The following is a 22,298-nucleotide window of genomic DNA, read 5'->3' on the forward strand; positions in this document are numbered from 1 at the left end:
TTAATAATTTGAGAAAGGGGAAATGGTATTTGTAAGTTAGTATGCATTTCTTTTATTACGAGAGGGTTTGAAATTTTTAAATATGTTTATGAGCCATTTGAATTTTCTCTTCTGTGAACTACCTGTTCAAGCCCTTTGCTTATTTTTCTACAGGGCTCTAGAAATTTTCCTTACAAATTTGTTTGAGCTCTTTGGATATTAAGAACACCAACCCTTTGTAAGTTATATTTGAGAAAAATACTTTTCTCAGTTTGCCCTTCACTTTTTTGCTTATCATCTTTCTGATGTACAGAGGTTTTAAGATGTATGAGGTGAAATTATTTATATTTTTGCTTTGTTATTTCTTCTATGCTTTTATAGTGGAAAGTTCTTTCCTACATAAACATTAAATTCATGTTCAGATCTCTCCTGGTCAGGTCTTTTATATTTTCATTTTCTTGATTAACTGCCATTGATTCTCTAAGGCCTGGGCTGAAGACCTGAGCTCTGGGAACTCTGAGGCCAGATAGAAGCCAGCAGCCTCAGAACCAGAGCTGGGGGTAGATCTTGGGCAGATGGCAGAAGAGACTTCTGAGTCTCTAGTGGGACCTAAATGGCTTACCAGTTCATGAAACTGGTTTCCTTGGTGGAATTATGGGTTGATTTGAATAAACATGAGTTTATTACGTTATGGGGGGGGGAATTCCACAACATATAAAGTTATTTTGAAATCCCAGTGCCTTGCATCTAGCTGGAGACTACCTCAGTTCCACAGGGGGGAGGGTTCACCCATCATTGTAATTTTACTTGGTTTTGCCTGGGGGCTAGAAATGAGATGATGGAAAAATGAAGCAGGAGAAGTGGATGAGGGTACTTCTCTCTTTGTTAGATGGAGATGGGTGAGTGTGGAGTGGAAAACGAGGGAAGCCTTGGAGAGAAAGGAGAGGAGAGGAGAGGGGAGGGGAAGGGAGGGGAGAGGAGGAGAGGAGAGGAAAGAAGGAAGGAAGGAAGGAGTGAGGGAGGGAAGGAGGTAGGGAGGGAGGGAAAGAAGGAAGGAAGGAGGGAAGGTAGGAAGGGCGGAAGAAAGGAAGAAAGAAAAGAGAATTTGGGGTTTTTTGGCCATTCTAGAATAGAGTTCTTATATACATTTATTGAGTAAAGATTCCAAATCAAAGATTTTAACTAATATTCCTCTTATAGCATAAAACAAACAAAACCAGAAATACCTGCAAAGTCCTAAATTCCCTTTCAGTTCCAAATACATTTTTTTTCTTGCTGTTTCCTGGTAGTTGACTGATAGCAAATTTATGATTAATGACACCTCATACATTGTAACCTACACACCAATTTATTTAAAATTAACATGCAGGAAGACATTCACTCTGCAAGACACTTTGGTTAACAGAAGCATATCTGTAGATGAGCTGTCTCTGCTAATATGACACTTTCAAAGCCATGATAAAGAACCAGGGACGTCTGAAATCAATTCTCTCCTCTCAGGTGTTAAAGAGAAGAGACGTGTATTGCAAGGTCTGTGAATAAATGTCCAGACGGTTTTTTAAAAATGGTTCAATATCAGTCTTATTCAAAATGATCTTTTTCATCCAATATAGCAAAACCTCAACTAGCAAGAATGTTCTGAGAGGAGGGAAGTTGAGCCAATTTAATTATCTCGTAACTGACAATTCCTGGAAAAGTTATTTACTTCAATATTTTCTGAGAATCTTCACATTTCACTGTCTTATTAAATAGAGGGGAGTCTGTCATTAATGGCTGGCTAAAACATTGTGAACACTACATGTGGAAGTTCTATACATTGTGGTAGAATTGTGTGTGTGTACAGAGAGAGAGAAAGAGATTTCCCATTTTCACTCGCTGCTAGGGTACCAGCATCTGCCTAGGTTCCACTGCTCAGAGACATATGTGCAGGCCTCTGATTGGGAAGGGCTCACATATAACAGGCAGGACTCAGGGCATCTTTTCTGCTGGTGTGGGAGCAGGCCATCTGCAGCAGAGGCAGAACTGCTCTGTTTGGGCCACAGAAACTCCATTACTAGGTCAGTTCTGGGCCTGGTTCTGAGCAAGGTTTCTGGAAGCTGTTCTAAGGAACAGCTTAGATAAGCTTGTTCCTCCATCTCTCCTAATGATTCTGCAAGCCACCTAATATCCCTTACTAAATTCCTTTCTGCTTAAATTTGCTTTGGTCTGCTACTGAGGACTGGAACCAGTACAGTGAACATGACAACTAAGAACTGAACTTGCTTAAGAGGCATCATTCCGAGAATAAATTTTCATAATATCGAAATGTTATTAGCTAATTCTTATTGAATAATCACCATGTACTATACCTGTGCTGATTACCTTACATGCATTAGCGCATGCAATCCTCAAAACAACTGAAAATGTAGTTATTATTGCTGTTCTCACTATTACTAAGGAGCAGACCGAGGCTTAGACTGGTTAGGGACTTGCCTGTGGTCACTCAGGGAACATGTGGTTAAGTTAAGACTTGAACCCTTGCCAGGTTGGCTCCAGGGCCTGCACTCTTAAGCATCATGCCACATTGCAGGGAGGAGAGAAGACTCAGCTATCTACAGATTGCCCAGTTCATGACACCAGATCTATTCCTGATAACAGCTTACTACTTTGGGACTTATCGGTTTCTCTTGAAATACAAAGAAATTTCAGTTATATAACATATATAAGCTGTTAGAGTCTAGATAATTGAGATTTTTATTATAGTGAAACATCATAACTACAATTTTCATGTAGTTATGTAATTTAAAAGCCCTATTCAAGTAGCAAATACATACACATAACAGTTTATCTGCAATAACCAGAGTAAAAAAGTAATCATAACTTTTATTTCTGGCAACTGCATGGCCAACTCCATAGCTGTGTGCCCTTAGACATGTCATTTACACTTGGCAAACCTCCAATTCCTTGTAGAATAGAAATCTCATCATCTATCTCACCTATTTTATAGGTTAAATGGATGATAACATAGGCTTGTCACAGGATTAACATGAGAACGTATGTAACTGTGCCTTACAAAAATATATACAAGTAACAGATTTTATTATTATTAATTGCATTGTAATTAACAATTTACAAAGTTCTTTTGCATATCTTAATCCATTGAAATCTCACTAAAACCCTAAGACAGATAAGAGATATTATCCTCCTTTTATATGAGGAAACTGAAATTTAAAGAAGTTTTATGACTTATCCAAGGACCCGCAATGGATAAAAAGGAGAAAGGATCAGAAGCTAGACTCACACTTGAGTCTAGCTTGACTCACACTTTTACCATGCTACTTCACTTAATCTCTCTCGTGAAAGAAAAAAAATCTTTTACCAACAGCATTTATTCTTATTATTTAAAAACAATTTTCTGGGATTATGGCATAGTTGATATTACATATTTACTCCAACAGGGAGCTGGGTGAGTGGGCCACTCACCTTTTTGACTTCATACTTAATGGCAAGTTTGACACGACTCAATGAAGCTTTATGCCTGTGCACGTCCAGGGGCTCTGCCGATTCCAGATCTCCATTCAGAATAGCTTCTACCTCTTCCGAGTCTCGGCAAAGATCCAGCACACCCACCACAAAGTCTTTGCATTGCATGGAGAGCTTCCGATAGTCATTCTAAGAACAAGAGGTTTAGAGTTTAATGCAAAGAATTTGCTTTACTTCAGTGGAAAGTGTTGAAGGTTTGTGTAAATTAGAAAAAGGTGTCCCTTCCTCTGGGGAGGAACCTGCAGCCCTTATCTGGATGCAAGGCTTGTGGAGTTAGATACAGGCTGCACTTGCCCTCACCCACCCCCTTTAGCCAGGACCTGCCTACGACCCGCCCAACCATATGAGACAGCTCTGAAAATGGTATGTATATACATCACTGGCTTGTATTATGAGATGCCGGCTAAATGCTGATGCTGAAAGACCAAAGAATCAAAAAGAGTTGTATTTCTCTTGTACAGATAAACCACAGTTTTCTTAAAACCCAAACAAGACCATTTCTATAATGAAAAATTTTTTAAATGGCCTTTTATCTAACGTGGCAATTTGACATAGAGGATTGACTATATATAAAAATAACTTGTCCAGTTTACTATCCCTTGCCTTCTTGGAGACACTGCTTCTCGAAGTGTAGTCCTCAGACCAGCAGCATCAATAGCACCTGGACATGTGTTAGAAACGCAAATTCTCAGACCCCCATCCTAGATGTCTTGGTTTAGAAACTGAGCATGGAGCCCAGCAATCCATGTTAACATGCTCTCCAGGTGTTTCTGACACACATATATGTTTGAGAATGACTGGTTTATGGTGAATGTAAAGAGATGTCGGGTAGGTATCAGCATAAAGACGGGGTATTTCTCCTTGTTTCTCTGAAGGGCATATGATCATGTCCTGCAGGACTGCAAGGAGAGAAATGTCTGATTATATGTAATTGAATTCTCAAGGGTTGCAGAATATCAATACCTTCGAGAAAAATTTCCAGGCCACTGGAACTAACACCTTGCTAAAAATAATCTGTGAGTCTTTAATTTCATTAGCATATTTATATAGCGCCATGGACTAGTATCAGGAAGTTAGCTGGCAGGATTCCCTATTACATTCCAATTGGAGCTCAATTTCTAGACCATTGGTTCCAGTCAAGGTGTCAATGACCACTTCTTGGGAAAGTGTCTCACTTTCGGAAACCCCAGTTCCACTTCTATGATTTTCACCAACATTCTAGCCCATTAAGAAAGTTAACCAGATAATAATCTAATTCGGTACACTTGAGGAAAATAGAACTCCTCATTTCAACACGTCCTGAGACACTGTATGTGTCTAACAGCTAAGTAATACTTAGCACAGCAGAATTTCTGGGCTTCCAAAAATCATACTTCAAAAGACATGACGATTTCAACTTTTTCCCTTAAATAATTAATTAATTTAATTTTATGGGCAAAAATCACGTCACCAACTATAATAAACAAGAGGAGAGACTGTTTAAAGGCTACACAGACTAGAATAGTTTCCATTTCAGATATCAGAAATTCAGATAAAGAACAGTTACAGTTAATCCTTTTCTCCTCGTAAGAGAACAGATAAAATGAATAAAAACTTCAATCTTTGGTTTCCATTCAAGTGGTACCATGCAACTGATAAAATTAATAAAATGTTCAGTTTCTGGTTTCTATGCAGAATGTCAGTTAAATATCCATCTGCCTTCCATTCCTGAAAGACTAATGAAATATTTTATTATAGCATCCAGGAGAAGTATTAAATCCATGCCTGTTTCCATATAAAGCTCCCCTTTTAATGCATTTTTTTTTAGATGAAATTTCCTCATGTTACTCTTTAGTTCACACTGTTCTACAAGATTTGGTGCAACACAGGATGGCCATTTCTCCACTGATCACAAAGAAAAGAGGCTATTTTCTATGCTTGAAGAAAACTTAGGAACCACTTCTGCAGTAATACCTAAATAATGACTCGTTATCTTTAGAAATTATAATCTGTACATTGTCCAGTCTTCAAGAAAGCTGTGCGGTTTTTTAACATTCACTGAAAGATCAGTCAACAAACAAAAAATTGGTAATCATACAAGATGCAAGAACACTTTGTTTTCATAACAATTTAAACATTGCCTGCTAGAAGAAGTCTGTTGCCCAAGTGCAGAAAATAATCAGAGCTGGAGATAATTGCGATTTCTTTTATTGCGGTCATGGGATACCATTTTGTCAACATACGCAGAGCTCCCAAGGAAAAATGGAGAGCTCCAGCTAAAGACAGCCTTTCCTCAGCTGCAGAAGGAACTGTCTAAAGTCTGCATTGCACGAGGCGGCTCTGCTAGTTCTAGCATGAGGTCCAGTCTCATGTTACATCACAACTCAGACCATTTGTCTGATCTGCATTTTCTAATAATTTTCCCTTCATTTGGCTTAATTGTTTTCATCGTGTCACTTTTCCATTACCATGGCCCTCCACAAAGTTTCCAGATGGACCTGCTGCCCACTTTACAGAGCAGGAACTCAAAACCCTGAAGACCTGTTCAAGCCAGAGGAAGAACAACGAAGCTCGGCGCTCATCAAACCTGTCTACAGGTTTCAGCATACTTATTTTAACGTGTGTGGTTTAATCATCATTCTAGTTCCTTTTTATCCTTAAGAGGAAAATTGAAATTCAACTCTAAGCAGACTTGGTTCTGTCAGATCCTTTTCCTCATAACAAAAGAAGCAGGATAGCGTAGTAGCTAAAAGCATAAATCTGAAGCCAGACTTCCTGGCCTCAAATACTGCTTCTACCACTTACTTGCTGTGTGATCTGGGGGAAGTTACTTAACCTCTCTGATGAGACTAAGCCTACCTAATATTGCTACCTAGTGAGGATTAGATGCTTGCAGCACGCTCAGTACACATCAAATCCTGTAGAAGTGCTTCAGTGTTCCCAGATACAGCATGTTAGATACAATATCTAGGACTGGGAGCCAAGACACCAAATCTAGGCTTAGCAGATGGGACCTTGGCTATAGCCTTTGTTTTCTCATCGGTAAAATGAGAGGTCTGTATAGCCAGATGATTCCTAGAGTATCCTCCTGCTATAAATGCTATCTTGCTTTTGCATTATATTCATTTTCCTCTTCCTTACAACTCTACTGTGATATAAGTTGAAACTGTTTTTCTACTTTAAAGAGAGGAAAACTGAGGCACAGGGAAGGCAAATGGCTTCTTCTTCTTTTTTTTTTTTGGCAAAAATGTGCATCACTGACTCAGAATTAGGAAATCTCACTTTGCGTTCTCACAGCTAAATAAACGACCAGCTTTCCCGCCACTGACATTGGGAGGATTAGACCCAGAGTCCATCCTCTCTGATATTCTGTTTCTCAGAATAGCTTCAGACAACATTTGCGCATCCAAAACATTTCTTTAATACCTGTGACCAAGCTGTCCCCCATTAATTTATCTCAATCTGTATCCTAGAATGTTCAACCTCTTGGGGTAATGACTTTCATATGTTTTCGGCACCATGCCGCCTGTATTCTTCAAGGAACTTTGAAAACTGCATGGTGGCTGAGAACCTTCTCTGAAGCACTTAAGTGATGGCAATTGGAGGAGTGAGATGCTAGATCTCAAAGGCCATTGATAAGATAAAATAGGTATAGGTATCTGAAAAGGAAAAAAAATCACCTCTTTTTCACTAAGGACACATTATCTATTTTTTTATTCAAGGCTAGTACTTTGAACTCAAAGTCTCTATGGAAAGAACAGAGCAAACACCGTGGAATAGGGCAAATTAGGTCATCTGCTTGCCTCAGAAACGAGCTTCACTGCCACTGCCCTTTCAGAGCTCAGAGTCTCTGGGTCAACGCTGGGAAAGCACTATTTTCTCTGTCTGTCTAAAGCCCTGACAGATGGACAAGAGCAGAGGATGAAAGCGCAAAGAGGTGAAAGGAAGGGAGATAGGAAAAAAATAACAAGGACAGGAAAGAATGGGAAAGAAAATGAATATTAAGTCAGAGGAGAGACTTGTAGTCCTTAGAGACTATTTCTGAAGAACAGTCTGTATTTTGGCTCAGAGGGGGTTATGCTACATAAGTGCTTTCCATATAATTCAGAAAAAGGAGCTGTGAGCTTTAGATGGTTTGTGCACATCCTTAGATATCTGGCAGCTTTATGGATGCCCTCTCGAACCCAGTTACGCTTTCTCCACTTTTTGCCTCTTGTAATATTTTCCCACCTTTGAAAGGTTATCAGAGGTGACTCTTTAAGTCAGGATAAAGGAGATTCTAAGTATTATCAATACAGATTTAGCCAGCTTCAGGGGAAAACTATGAATAACAAATTTTCTTACCACTGCTTCACTGAGATGACTTGTCTGGGCAGAATTGCAAACATCACCATCTTTCATAAATTATTAAAACATAATCTTAGAAACTATTCCCTTTTGTAGAATCTCTTTTGCAGACTTTCAATATATATCAAGCAAAATGCATAAAAACAAGGTTTGAGTGACATTTTAAAGTGACAAATAAATTTAGAATTATATTTTTTATTACTACGTCAAAATAAAGAAGTGACCATTAGAACTATTCTACTTGAATGCTTTTCTATTCTCTCTAAACAGAATCTGAAGTTTTCAATTTGCTCTACCTGAGTTCTGTCTAAAAAATAATAATAATTCATTTCGGGTCCAAGGAAATAAATCTTTTTGAATACCACATAATGAATTTCTTCAAAAGGAATAGATACAAGGTGATATTTATTTTCTTCTTTGTCTTTCTCCACATTTTCCAGAATTTTTTACAATAAATGTGTAGCTTTTATATCAGAAACGTTTTAATGGAATAACAGATAAAATTATACTAGGGCCAGATTTCTACCGGGACAAGATGAGGGTTGATGAATATCTAGGGAATTTGGTGTGTATGGAAGGGAAAAAAAAATCACAAAACTTTCCTACTATTTTCTTGCAGCCCCTTAACCTGAATTATATTGCTAGTTGCATTTGTGTAAATCTCGCGTAAGTATGAAAAGCTCCAATAAGATCTGAAAGACAGAATAATCACTCTTTCTGTGATCTGACACTAGAACACTAAACTATAAAGAAGATCAACTCAGCATTCAGATAATAATTCAAGGAATTGATGTCTACTATCATCTTCTTAGGTGGACAACACGAGACAAGAACCTGCTGAAAAACCGTCTGACTGACTTTCACCATAACTACGAAATCTCCTTTTGCCCCAGATTTAATAGGTAGAACCATCCAAAATGTACAGGAGGAAGTAGCAATTGAATAAAAATAAAAATCTTCTATCATTAATGTACAATTTTTATAAAAATAAACAATACTCCTTGACAGCAGATGATGTTGACAAAAAAGTTCACTCAAAAAAAAAAATCCATTAAAGCAAAACACTTTGCTGTCCTTATATTTCTGGGTTGACCTGATGTCTATGTGTCTCACCACTCTGAATATACATTTTTGGATTTCAGGGAGAGGCATTTTTGTCATATTAATGAAATGACTTTAGTATTTTATATATCTTTTGACTTTAGATCTAAAGGGATAGACAAATGTTTGGGCCAATAAATAGTGCACGCAAAACTAATGCTACTTCTGTGTTGGGTGCCACCATACAACTATCTACAAGAAGAGGAAGAATTTGGAAGGGAAGTCACACCAAAACTCTCCTTTTAACAAACGGGGAGAAGTCTCGTGGTCTACTTAACGCTTATCCAGAACACAGAGCAGCGCCGTAATTATAGCTCTCCGATCCAGTACATACCCATCCCATAAGCGAATTGATCACAGCACCATGCTGAGGGGAACATCATCAGATCAGTTCTTAACGCTGCTCCCAATCCCTCGTCATTTTAAATCCAATGGGCAAAACTGATTGTGAAGCCAACTAGGGAAGGCGCCAGGCAGCAGCGGGGAAGCGGACTAGCGCAGGGGCGCACCGGGCAGCCGGGGTGGAGCGCAGACCTACCTTGAATTCCTTCTCTATGTTGGCCAGCTTGGCCAGCTCGTTGCTGAGCTCCAGGGCGGTCAGCACGGGGTCCTCGCTGGACAAGGACAGGTACGCCGGGCTGGCCAGCCCCTTGTAGGCGTTGATCCTCGAGCGCGAGTGGCTGAAGGAGTCGTGCCTCTGCTTCTCCATGCAGTCCCCGCACTTGCAGAAATAGTCGTGCGGCCGCTCGATCCTGGCGCCCTTCGTCAGCAGCATGTGCACCACCTCGTACTTCTGGCAGTGCGCCGCCAGGATGATGGGGGTGATGTCGGGCGAGAAGCGTGTGCCGTCCTCGTCGTAGGCGTAGAAGTCGTCGTCCTGCAGCTCCTGCTCGCAGGGGCTCAGGGTCAGGCGCCTGCTGGCCGCGAAGCCGGGGTGGTTGAGGATGGCCTCCACGATGCGCACGTAGCCCTTGCTGATGGCGAGCAGCAGGGCGTCGCCGATGCGCGCCAGGTTCTCCTTCTTGAGCAGCAGCTCGGTCACTTCCAGGTGCTCGTTGCCCACGGCCAGCTGCAGCGCGTTCTGGCCCATGTAGTCCACGCAGTTGACGTTCAGCGTCTTGGACTCTTCCAGCATTTTGCGCACCACAGGGATGTTGCCGTACTCGGCGGCGTCGAGGAAGCGCTCCTCCTCCGCCGTCAGGCTCGTGCCCCGGTCGTTGAACATGAAGGCCGGGCCCCGGACGGCCTGGCGCCGGCCCTTCTCCCGCATCACCGTCTTGCGCCTCAGGGATGGGCTTGCCTCCATGGACCTAATCAGCAGCAACGAAAAAAAACTGTAGAACATTAGGGCACATTGCTTCCTCCCACAAAGCGGGCCATTTCTGCAGTAGACGGCACCCGCTGCAGACCTGTGGCCCGCGGGGCAGCCAGCCTGAAATTTACAGCTGTACCTAACATGGGCTGCTTGAACCCAGAAAGGAGCCAGTAGCCTTTCAGAACAAGAGTTCCTGTTCAAGAGAAAGTAGCATTCTGAAGGAATAATAATATGAACAATTTCCAGACACCTGAGCCTCCCTTGTGACTCTGGCAAAGATGGAACTCATTGTACCTTGTGGAATGACCTTACTACTGTTCTTAAAAGTCTAGAAAATAGAGGCTAGCAGATACTTGGCACCAAAGCTCTAGGCTTGAAGGCTAAAGAAAATAAAGTTTTCAAGAATTAGCCAGAAGAATCCTCTCCAGCCATTGCATATTTTTAACCAAAATTAATTGACCAAAAAAAAGTATCATCTTGCACGATCTTAGTTTTATCTTTTTCTCTTAAGGGTATCCTGTCCCCCCCTAAAAAAAAAACTTATGATTCATTTTTTCAATGACACAGACAAGATTTAGCAATTATAAAATTAAGGTATCAATCTAGATTTAATTCATTGACAATAACTTTGCCTGTGCAATAAGAATTAATTACCAATATTATATAGTTCTCTCTTTGAACTAAAAGGATAGGTATGATTTATGGCTTAAATAAAGTATTACTTTGTGAATAAAGCAACGGGGTGCTAATTGTGTCTCCAGAACAATGTGCACTGGAATCCCAACACCAACCACGTGAGTTGAGATTCAGCTGCATTATAAAAGTCATGTCATTAGTTGACATGTGCAGTGATTTGAGTTCACATTTTAATTTCTGTGATGCTGGGTAAATAATTTCATTTCCTTGGGCCTCCTTACCGCAGGTGTAAAATGGAAATTTATATAGCTCTGCTGATTTTCCTCATGGGCTCATGAATAAAAAGCTTTTTTAGAAGTTCCAAGTCTCTGAAAAACAATGCTAAATAAACAATATAATTTTTAACATTGTGATTATTTTTAATATTTCAATGGCATTATAAGTACAAATTTGTATCTTTACCCAGTTCTAACATTCTTGCTGATTGAAATGCTCGATACCTCCCTTTTAAAAATCTGTGACTTTTTTTTTGGTATGAGTCGTACCGAAAGGTACCAGATAAAGCTCTTTTCACATTACTGACTTTTGAAGCAAATAAGAGTGATAAGTTAAAAGTGAATGACTGGGGGGAAAAGGGCTTTCCTTCTATCATATATATTCCAGAAATACCTTCTACCATTGACAAAATAGCCTTCCTAGAGTCAGGGGTTGAAAACCAGTCAGGGGTCTAGAGGTGGACATTAGGGAGCATCTCCAGCAGGTGAACTCAGAGGCATTTACCAGCCCCCACTCAGTTCTCAGCTCTGTGGGCCCCAAACCAAGAGAGTAGCACAGAGGCCACTGGCAGAAATTTCCCAGATAGACAGCCAGGAAACGTGGCCAGGCAGACCTACAGAGGTGAGGATACCAAAGAGGTCCGCAGAGAGGCTTGTTAACTTGTCCAAGGGCAGAGTGTTGTGACTGGCACCCCATTCTGACTGCTCAACTAGTGTCAGGTGATCAACTTTTAAAAATCAAATAAATGTAGTATTTATATATATACATACACAATACTAGAAGCTTTTAGTTGTAGTTGCATGTGGGGCTCTGGGGAGAGGAAATGAGAAGCCATAGGGGAAGGGAGATTTTTACTTTCCACTTGTATCCTTTTGCACATTTTGAATAGTTTTAACCACAGTTTGAATATTTTTATTAAAAAATAAAATTCATGGGGCCGGCCCCATGGCGTAGTGGTTAAGTTCGGCGTACTCCGCTTCAACGGCCCAGGTTCACGGGTTCGGATCCCACGCGTGGACCTACATCACTTGACAGCCATGCTGTGGCAGCAACCCAAATATAAAATGGAGGAAGACTGGCACAGATGTTAGCTCGGGGCTAATCTTCGTCAAGCAAAAAAAGAGGAAGATTGGCAACAGATGTTAGCTCAGGGCTAATCTTCCTCAGCAAGAATAAAATAAAATAAAATTCATGTTTTAAAATTTTATTTATTTTATTCCCTTAGTTGACAAAATTTGTTAAATATAGCTACTTATTGGGAACCATTACATTATAATCTTTCTGAAGCGAAATAAATGCCGTATGTTTTACTATTGTTAGTAGGGTATGGACGGGTGGTGTGTAGGGTAGTGTGTAGAGTGAGGTGTGTGATGTGTGTGGTGTGTGTGGGAGACAAGGAGGTGCAAGATTGGGTGTGTGTGTGTTATGTGTGTGTGTTGGTATGATGATGATTTTTAGGTGGTCAAGAACTTGGAAATAGCATTCTCTGAACTGCACAGAGGAGAATTTAGTTTCAAGACCAAAACCTATAACAAGGGTTTTAAACAAATCTTGTAAATATTATCATTGTAATAAGTGAGTATGTTTTATTACTATTAATGGTACTGACTTCATTGGGCTAATAGTTTTACTATTAAGCTACAAACTGGTACTCTTCAAATGGCTTGAATTTCCATATTGTAAGAAAGATGAATTTTGTGCTTACCATTGATAATATATTGACATTATCTATGACCACAGAATATATATGCAGAGTATATATGCCTAAAGAATTCCAATCTTTACTCAGATGGGTTATCTTTGGAAAAATAAACTCATTATTAAAGTATCACATATTAATAGAAAGGGCTTTTTATCTAATGACTGCTACCTACAAAGAAAATCACTTATAAAAATCCCACCTATGGGGCCAGCCTGGTGGCGTAGTGGTTAAGTTCACACACTCCGCTTCCGTGGGCCGGGGTTCACTGGTTCGGATCCCAGGTGAGGGCCTACGCACTGCTCATCAAGCCATGCTATGGCGGTGTCCCACATACAAAACTGAGGAAGATTGGCATGGATGTTAGCTCAGAGCCAATCTTCCTCGCCAAACCCCACTCCACAAAAACACCCCATCTTTTCTCCCAAAAGAGAGTGATTTGAAAATACCAGAAAATGATATTTCATGAATTTTTTCTTTGTATTTCTTAGTACGTTAAGGTTTTTTCTCAGTATATCTTCTTTCAGAATCTACACCTCCATATTGTGTATTTGAGGCGAAATGTGGGATTTTAGTACTCTACAACACTGACTACATGAGTCATTTTGATTTTGTCTTTAAAAGATTCTAACACTGAGTTAAGTGTGAAGTCAGATTTCTCAATTAGAACAAATTATACAGCTATGTCAAAATAAAAGAGCTGACTTAATGCTACTTATCTTCAAGGTGAATCCACATAGGAAGTGTCTTTTTTTCCCCTAACATTCCTTACAGTATTAAGATAAATTTAATCTGGATTGAAAGATCGGAATGAGTCACATTCAGTTCATCTACAATGCAGAAACATGGCCCCAATCTCAGCTGGTCTTGACAATGCATCTCCTCTAGTATGAGAAATAAGGAAAGAATGAGGGTGAATGGGAGAGGATGCTTAACTTTAGTAATGCTAAGACTAAAACCATTTTGCCAGACATTTTCTCACCCTCAGATCCCCATCCAACGGGTTGACTCATTCAGCACTGCAAGGGTACATCGTGTAGGGCATTCTTTGCATTGGAGTGCCACCAACTGAAATCAGATGCTCTACATGCAAGCTCCTTCATGGCTGATATGGATGCTGTTGATATCTGACTGCTATGACCTGAACTGTGTCCCCCCCAAATCTGTATGTGGGAGCCCTAACCAACATACAGATGTGATGGTATTTGGAGATGAGACCCTTGGGAGGTAGCTAGGGTTAGATGAGGTCGTGAGGGTAGATCCCTCATGATGGTATTAATGCCCTTAAAAGAAGAGACACCAGAGAGCTTGCTCTCTCTATCTCTCTGTCACGTGAAGACACAGCAAGACAGAAACCACCTGCCAGCCAGAAGAGAGCTCTCACCAGAACCCAACCATACTGGCATAAATGATCTCGGACTGCCAGTCTCCAGAACTGTGAGAAAATACATTTCTGTTGTTTAAGCCGCCCAGTCTATGGTATTTTGTTATGGCAGCCCAAGCTGAGTAAGACACTGACCATACACCTTAAGGCAAAAAAAACATTTTCATACCTCACGAAATAAACTTTGGATTCTTAGTGCTTGTCAAACACTTAGGCAGATAAAAAGTTCTTTCTGAGAAATATTTTGGTCCACCCAAAGACAAACTTTTCTCCATTCTATTCAGAGGCAAAAATACGAGTAACATTCCTCGGTTTTCATAACTTTACCATCAACTCATCTGACCTCTAACAGTGTTTCTCTAAGTGTGACTTGAGGACCACCTGCCTCAAGATCACTTGGAGTGCCTGTTAAAATGCAGATTCCTGGGCCCCATTCTAGAGGAACTAAATTAGAATCTCTCAGGGGTGGTGCCCTGGAATGTGTATTTTAAATGAGCATCCTTTGCAATTCCTATGCGCAGCAAGGTTGGGAACCTCCAGTGTAAAAACAATGGAGCTATCCTGGATCAATGATCCCAGAGTGTGAGGCCTTTAAACACCTGTCACACTGGCCCTGCCCAAAGTAGTGTCAAAATAACATGTTTGAGCAGTGTAGGCTAAGGGACAAGCAGCCTTATAGTCATTCAGGTTTTCTATGCTTTATTACCATTTAAAATTTGATCTCCAGAAAGTACTTACCTGAACGACAGTAAATAAGCAGCCTGCAGACCTGTCTTCACCAATGACTATTTAATGTCATGCCCTTGTTTTTATCAAGGATTGATATTTTTAAAATATCAATTTTAATATGTCTTCTTGGAAAATGCATGTAAGGGGTTAAACAGGTTGTCCATTATAGTATCCATTGCACCTTTTATGAGGATTCAAGCACTCAAGTCATCCTAGAATTGTGTATCAAGAAGCTTCTCTCTCCAGATGAGTTTGCTTCCTTTAACAGTATAAACTACGTAACCCTGGCCTTTTCTTTTTTTTTTTCCCCAGCCCAAGGTATCCAGGGATTTAGCTTGAATCTAAAAGTGCTCAATTACCATCACTATCCTATCCCAGATTTCTGGCAGTCTTTTTCTCCTCCTCCTGAATGATTTATCACATAGATTTTAAATCAATTATCCTATACTCCAAGTGTTTTAAACCATTTTATGGTTATCTAAATCTTTTTTTAAAAAACAGAGTATTAATAAATACTCCCTCATGTGTGCTACCACGGCACACACTCCTGGATAGTAAGGTGTCCCAGAGGGCACCACAGGGAGTTGAGTTGCTGACTCTCTTTCCAGGCCCTGTCCTCTCGACCTCAGGTCCCAATGTACAACTATCTGTTCCCCGATCACTCTAAAATGCCCCAAATCACCTTCTTCCTTAAATCTGTTCCCCCTCCTAACATTTGCATTTGAGGCGTTATTCAGGTTTAGCAATTTCAAGGTCATCTATGACTCACTGTCTCGATCCTGTCAGTCACAAGCTTCTCCTTTGGAATGTTCTTGTACTGGACCCTTCCTTCCAATTCTCATTGCCAGCAACACCTTCCAGATCTTTAATAAATCATAGCTGGATTATTACAACAGCTTTCCAGCAGAGATGGCACCAGGGAAGGCTATTAAACTGTACTGAGTACCTGGTCTATACGTATGTTTTTCATGCACTATATTTAATTCTCATGACAATGCTATGAAGCAGGTATTATTTTCTGTTTCACAAATAAGAAAACTGAGCTCAAAGGAAATTGCCCCAAGTAACACACATAGTAAAATGCAGACTGGGATTCAAGCTGGAGTCTCTCTGACTCCTATTCTTTCCAGTGCTTCATGCTGCTCCTGATTTTCCACTTTGTACCCCACAGCCATCTCCAGCACCTTGCTCTTCTTAAACTCTGCTTTTACGACCACATTTATCTTAAAACCAGACCAAACCAAGCCAAACAAAACTAGAATCCTCCGGCTGGCTTTCAGGGATGTTGACAGCCCCCCCGCACCCTCCCTGGCCAACCTTCTTTTCCTTGCTCCCCTGATTCATTCCTCACTGTCCTCAAAACATATTATTCTACTTATTTCTGTGCTACCAAGGGTATTCCTATTATATCAAGGGTACTTTTTGAAAAATTAGTAAGATGGTTCTCTCCTTTGCCTTTCCAAATACAAGATCTTTGCCCTGGTTGACTCAGGCCATCTTGCTGCCTGAGGGGGTGAGCAGTGCAGTATAGAGTTGGGTGGGCACGTTTAGGGGGAAGTGGAGAAGATAAATTTTAGAAGAGGAATGCAAAGAGAAAGATCAAGGTAATTTTCAGCTTTTTGCAAGAAAAATGAGGTTTTGCAAGCAGAATTTAGGAAAAGGAAATTGTCTTGAGGAAGGATTTGATCAATTCCTTTATTTCTCTAATTCGGAAGGAACCTGATCATAGAGTGCTCTCATCATGCAGACAAGATAGCCCTCCCACTTTTGACAGCAAAATCATGATGCTTATTGTCCTGGGAGAAGAAAAACGTAACAGAAGGGAAGTAAAACTCCAGATGTGGATCCAATAGCGTGAGGAAGCACCAAGGGCACATATTCTTGCCTCAGCCCAGCCTAGTTAAGTGGGCTGTCCGGCCCACACCGCTTGTCTGGAATGATGGGGGCTTTCTCAAGCTACCCTCAGCTCCCATGCAGTGTGGACCCTGCACTGAGAGCAGGGAGCCTGCAGCAAGACTAGGGATGACGGCTGGTTCTGTGAGCTGGATAGAGCTCTGTAGCCCATGGGAGCTGAGCTGAAACCACTGTACGCCAGGGAGCACATCTGGGTTATAACAAAGGCAAGTCAGCCAAGATCAAGTTCCTGCTGCTGACAAGCAGCACCCAAGTAGACAATGAACATCGCCTAGAGACAAGAGTCAGAGTACATCAACTCTTTCCCCACTCCAGAGGTCACACAAGCTCCCCTCCCCCAATGCCCAGATGCTACAGAGAAGAGCAGGGAAAGGGGTGGCTTTCTGGGAGCCTGAGCAATTTTTCTTAAAAAGAAAATTTACTTTATAGTATCAAACTAAGCTCAATGAAATCAGCCTCATAGCATCTCTTTAGAGTGTGCTAAACTAGGGGGGACACGAAGACCATAGAGATTCCAACCCCTTGTGGAGATTCTGGAGGGAAGAATCAGCAAGCAAAGGTCCCTTAGACACTGGCTCAAGGCACAGGGAGACACTATCCTATTGAGCAAATCCCTGCGCTGATGTAGGGCAAGACTTCCCTCCTTGTTAATTCACATAACTGCTTAATTGCTTAATTAACTTAATTGCTTAATTTATTGATTGCTTAATTCATTTGTTGAATGAGAGTAAGTGTCTGTTTAGCAAGCTAAAAACAAAAACAGAATTAAAAAAACTAATTCAAGCCACAGGTTGGATGGACATTTGGTTCATTTGTTTCTCTCCTAGTCAGCAGGTGGGAGGCTCAGCAGAAAGACCTGTTACAGGCAGGTTACAGGAGCTACATGTGGCTGCTCAGCCAAGCTGTTGTGGTTTCTTGACAGCTACACCTACCTCTGGATGTTCCTTTTGTTTCCATCCTGGGCATACTCTTATTTCTGCTGTTCACCAGTGCAAATCCTTCCTACCTTCCGTGGTCCAGCTTACATTACACCTCTGTAAACAGAGGGTAATGTTTCACAGGATAATGACTAGAAGACTTGCCAGATTCTGTCCATTCTGAAATGTTGTCTTTCAATTCTTTCTGAAACCATTCCTGACCACTTCATTGGCCTGAGCTTTTGTAATATTGCTATTCTGCTCCTAAATCTATGTGCTTAATTTTATTTCATCTCCTTGATTTTTGTCTCCTTGATTATTGTCTCCTGTGAAATTCATGTTCCCTAAGTTCAACTGAGGATAAATGTTTAATGCTTCCTTATCTTATGTTTTATACTTCTTATGTCACCTCTATAGTGCCTAATACAGTGCAGTATATGTTCAAAAATACTTGTCAATTGATACTAATTCTACAGATAAAGAGACTCAGGCAGAATGGTAATTAACTTCCTCAAAATCACTGAAAAATAGAGAACTAGAAGATGAGAGAGAGCTCAGAGGTCCTCTCCCAGGCTCTCTCTACTTTCCCATGCTGTCTCTGGAGAATAAGAAAATGAATAACAGGTTGCAAATCAAAGTAACATCACTGTATTAAAATATATGCTTAGCTTATGTGTTGGAACATTTTGGTTCTATAAAGAACAGATTCTAAAATGGCTCTTTGGATTGAATCGCAAGCTCTTTAGCACTCAGCAACAAATGAACATTATTAAACAAGTCACCTCAAATCCTTTATTGAAATGAGTAAAGAAATAACCATCTACTCAATCCACCCAGCAAGCAGCCAACAAAGTAATAACACCATCAATGTCAGCCAAAGCAATGAGAATAACACTCAAACTGTTTTGACCAGTCAGTTCACCACTCTGAAGAAAGTGAATGTGCCAACCGGCTGGGATCCAGTCTGTCATTCTGTGAAGGGCAAGAAAAGCATAAGGAGCCACAGAAGATACATAGTGAGAAAAGCACAGAGGAGGGGGAAAAAGTGCGAGAGAGCAACCACCACGTTACAGTATCAGGGATGGTGATAACTCGAAGTGGTAATGAAGGTGGGAAGCAGCAGACACTGACAAAAGACAAGACAGTCAGAGACGAAAAGTCAAAAAATAGACAAACCCCATAGTCCCCCTGGCAAGCAGGCACCTGTCAGTCAATGTGGCTGCCTCTGGGGACATCTGACATCTACATGGTGTGAGCGTGCTTGGAAGGAGGAAAGGGCATCTGACAAACAGGCTTGATAATGTTGTCAAAAACACACGTTTTGAACATCTCTTAGTGTACGTATTTGTGGAGTGGGAGACACTGACCTTCAGTAGCATCTAAGTGCACCAGTGTGCCAGGCAGCCCAATCAGTTCGACCGTCCGGTGTAGAGGGTGCAGGGGTAGGGGTCCCCTGTCCCACACCACCTACACTGAGCCTGCCTCTACCCACACCATGAAAAGCTAAATAACACACTGTCACAGTAGCAACAACCAGCAAGAAAAGGTGCTCCATTTAAGAAAGAGGAAAGCACAGCTTTCATTTCTAAAAATTCTCATCCCACAAAAAAATTAAAATGTAGAGATTCCGGCACTCACAGGTCTAGAGAGATATCTGGGTCTCCACAGTAACTAATTCCCTGAGAGTGTCTGTTGGGCTGTGTTATATTCAGAATTCTCCATGAATCATTTTAATAAATCTATTAGACATATGCTAATTTGGGTATATGCCCTAATGACTCAGTCAGAGACAAGAAGCTGCTGTATATCTAAGGAGGGAAGCTCTGGGCTCCTCTCTGCATCACTTTCCCTGTCACCTCTCTCCTGAGAGCTCTGCCAGACCCCTCAGCAGCTAAAACCAGAAAAGCAAAAGAGCCATTTGACAGCGTGTTGCTCCCTCTAAAAGGAGGACCCCTAACCATTGCCTGCGTGACTTCTTGATAATGCTTCTTAAACGTGGGTGCCCAAGAAAGTATTCAAGCAAACGTCTTCTAGAACTTAGATGTTTCTGTTTGTGTAGACTCCATTAAGTTGACTATCATATGCGTTATAATTGTCTGCTTTCATGCCTGTCTCCTCAACGATACTGTAACATCCTTAAGAGGAGAGACGGCCTTCTTTATCTCTACGTGCCGGGCTTTTAGTACACGGCTGATGAATATCTATCTGCTGGAGAGACGGATGTACAGATGCATGGGTGCTTAAAGTGAAAGACTGAAGACCTAAGAAGCAGATAATTTCTCCCTTTAGATTCAAGAACACAATTGGTCACATATGACAATGTGTGGAAGTAGTGGTGGAGGGGAATTGGAATAATTCTTCTATAAAAAAGAATGTCATGAACACTTTAACACAAAGTTAAAGTAATGTAAACAATCATTCTTCTTTCAAAGGAGATTTATGTTTAATCACATTCAATTCTTAGTTACACCATGAAAAGTAACTGGTGAAATCTACATCTCTTGATTTTGATCTTGCATAAAGTTATATTTTGTCAGGATAATCTAGGGGGCAAACAGAGGATAAATCTTAGAATTAATAAGCTCTAATAATTAATAGTTAAGTTCATTTTCAAAAATAAATTCATTTGCACAATGCTTTCTAAAACTAATATTTATTATTTCAGGAAGATTAGTGACAATGAAATTAGAAGTCAAATACAAATTCAGTCTATAATTGAACAAGAATTGAGACAAAGTGAACTCAGTAATAAAATAAAAAACTTCTATTGACCCAAGAGAAGTTCATATTTGGCTATTTAAATACACTAGTCACTATCAATTTTATATATATATTAACCTCTAACATTATTAGAAGCAAAGGGATCTGGTTTTCCATCATTATCATCCAAATCGGAAGTCAAAAGTCTGAGGTTTTTAGATGCTTGCTCCCATCACATCACCCTTCGACCTACTTTTCAACAGAGAATCTATATGCATCAGTCCTATTTGACAAAATGTATTCAGAATTGCAAAACTTGTATAGAATATTAGCATTGTCATGCTCTTTCCTTAACAGGTCACACACTTGTGGACATTTAAATCTCATTTTTTAAAAAGGTCTGGGACCAAATCCATATTGTCATCTATTATTTGAATAGTGCAAAGAAAAGAGGGGAGTTTTTTTTTTAATAGGGAATTTTTTTTTTACTAGATAACTGTAGGCACATATCCTTGACCTAGATGCTAAATTAAAGACAAAACACTATAACAATTCTAATTATTCTCATCAAGTCACTGCTGAGCCCCTTATGCACAAGTGTGAAGTTGGCCACCTCACAGTTCACAACTTCAGACCTTCTATGTGGGGCCAGACTCCCCTGTGTCCACCCTGCACAGGCCACTAATCTGGCTCCCCTGCCAGACTGATACTGGGCAGTACGGAGGGCAGTGTTGAGAAGGAAGACTGCTGGTCAAGAAAAGAGCCTCTCTCCTCAGAAGACAGCTCTGCTGCCATTACTCGAGCATGTCCCCTGAAGGGGGCGATCTCAATCCCCAGCTAGGAAGTTCAAAGTATTCCTTCCTACCAAGGGCCCAGGAGCTCAGTAAAAACAGTTTTCTTCCTCCCATTCCATTTCCTGCGGTGTTTTATTGCCTACTGTCAGCTGGTGGTAAGGGTTTATGGGATATTGCAGGCAAATGAACAGCTCAATAGTTATGAATAATTCAGAGAGAGAGGGAGGAAACAGACAGACATTTGCTATCCTAGCACAGTAATGAAAAATTCCTACAATTCTAACCCAATTGTCAGATGATGGTTGAGTCCTGGTCCAGGACCCTTTCACCTCTTTGATGTTAAGAGAAGAGAAAACCATAAGTGATATTTGGCGGGGAGTCAACTGTGCCTTGAGATATCTTTTTCTCCTCTTTCCCCCATTCTTAGTCCTCCTCCTTAGCTTAGAAACTTTCTCAAGTTGATCTGCCATCAGCAGGCAAATTGAAATGATGAATTAATTGGGTCTCATAAATGAATTAATAGTAGTTTCCTGTGTTGCTCCTCCCAGGAGTAAATGCATTTTTTAAACTTCTTTGAGGAAGAGAGAAAAGCTTAACCCCAAGCAGGCCACAGTGTGAAGGGCACAGCCCCAGGCCCCTGGAGATTTCAGAGGGGTCGGGGCTGCTGTGATTAGACGTCAACCTTCAGCTTCAGTTTCTCAATTGGTAAAAGAAGAGACTGGACGAGATGAAATCCTTTCCAACGTAAACAATCTATTTTTCTTCAAAATATTCTATATTAGTTAAATTTAGGAAGCGTGGTACGAAGACAATTTTAGGTGGGGGACTTCAGATGACCCTCGCATCACACTGTACATGTTACTGTCTACTCCATTTGCCTAATAAGATCAGTCATGATTAAGAATATTCTTCCTTCTGCAGTCTTGGTTCTGTTAATCATACCGTCTTCATTAGGGCTTAAATGAACACCTAAAACATCATCATAGGATGTTTGGTTTCAAGATGA

At 40.6% G+C, this 22,298-nt stretch overlaps 1 protein-coding gene across 2 annotated transcripts in view; it reads right to left on the minus strand.

The window, feature by feature from the left end:
* TRPC3 (transient receptor potential cation channel subfamily C member 3) overlaps positions 1–22,298 on the minus strand; it is a 65,776-nt gene that overhangs the window by 36,557 nt on the left and 6,921 nt on the right. For both annotated transcript variants that reach the window (XM_058549991.1, XM_058549990.1), the window contains exons 2-3: positions 9,467–10,238; positions 3,442–3,630 (exon numbers count right to left, since the gene is read on the minus strand). In XM_058549991.1, the coding sequence (XP_058405974.1) occupies positions 3,442–3,630; positions 9,467–10,238 (961 nt within the window). The remainder of the gene's footprint in view (positions 1–3,441; positions 3,631–9,466; positions 10,239–22,298) is intronic.

This window comes from Diceros bicornis, chromosome 11, assembly GCF_020826845.1.
Source record: "Diceros bicornis minor isolate mBicDic1 chromosome 11, mDicBic1.mat.cur, whole genome shotgun sequence".
Taxonomy (NCBI): Eukaryota; Metazoa; Chordata; class Mammalia; order Perissodactyla; family Rhinocerotidae; genus Diceros; species Diceros bicornis.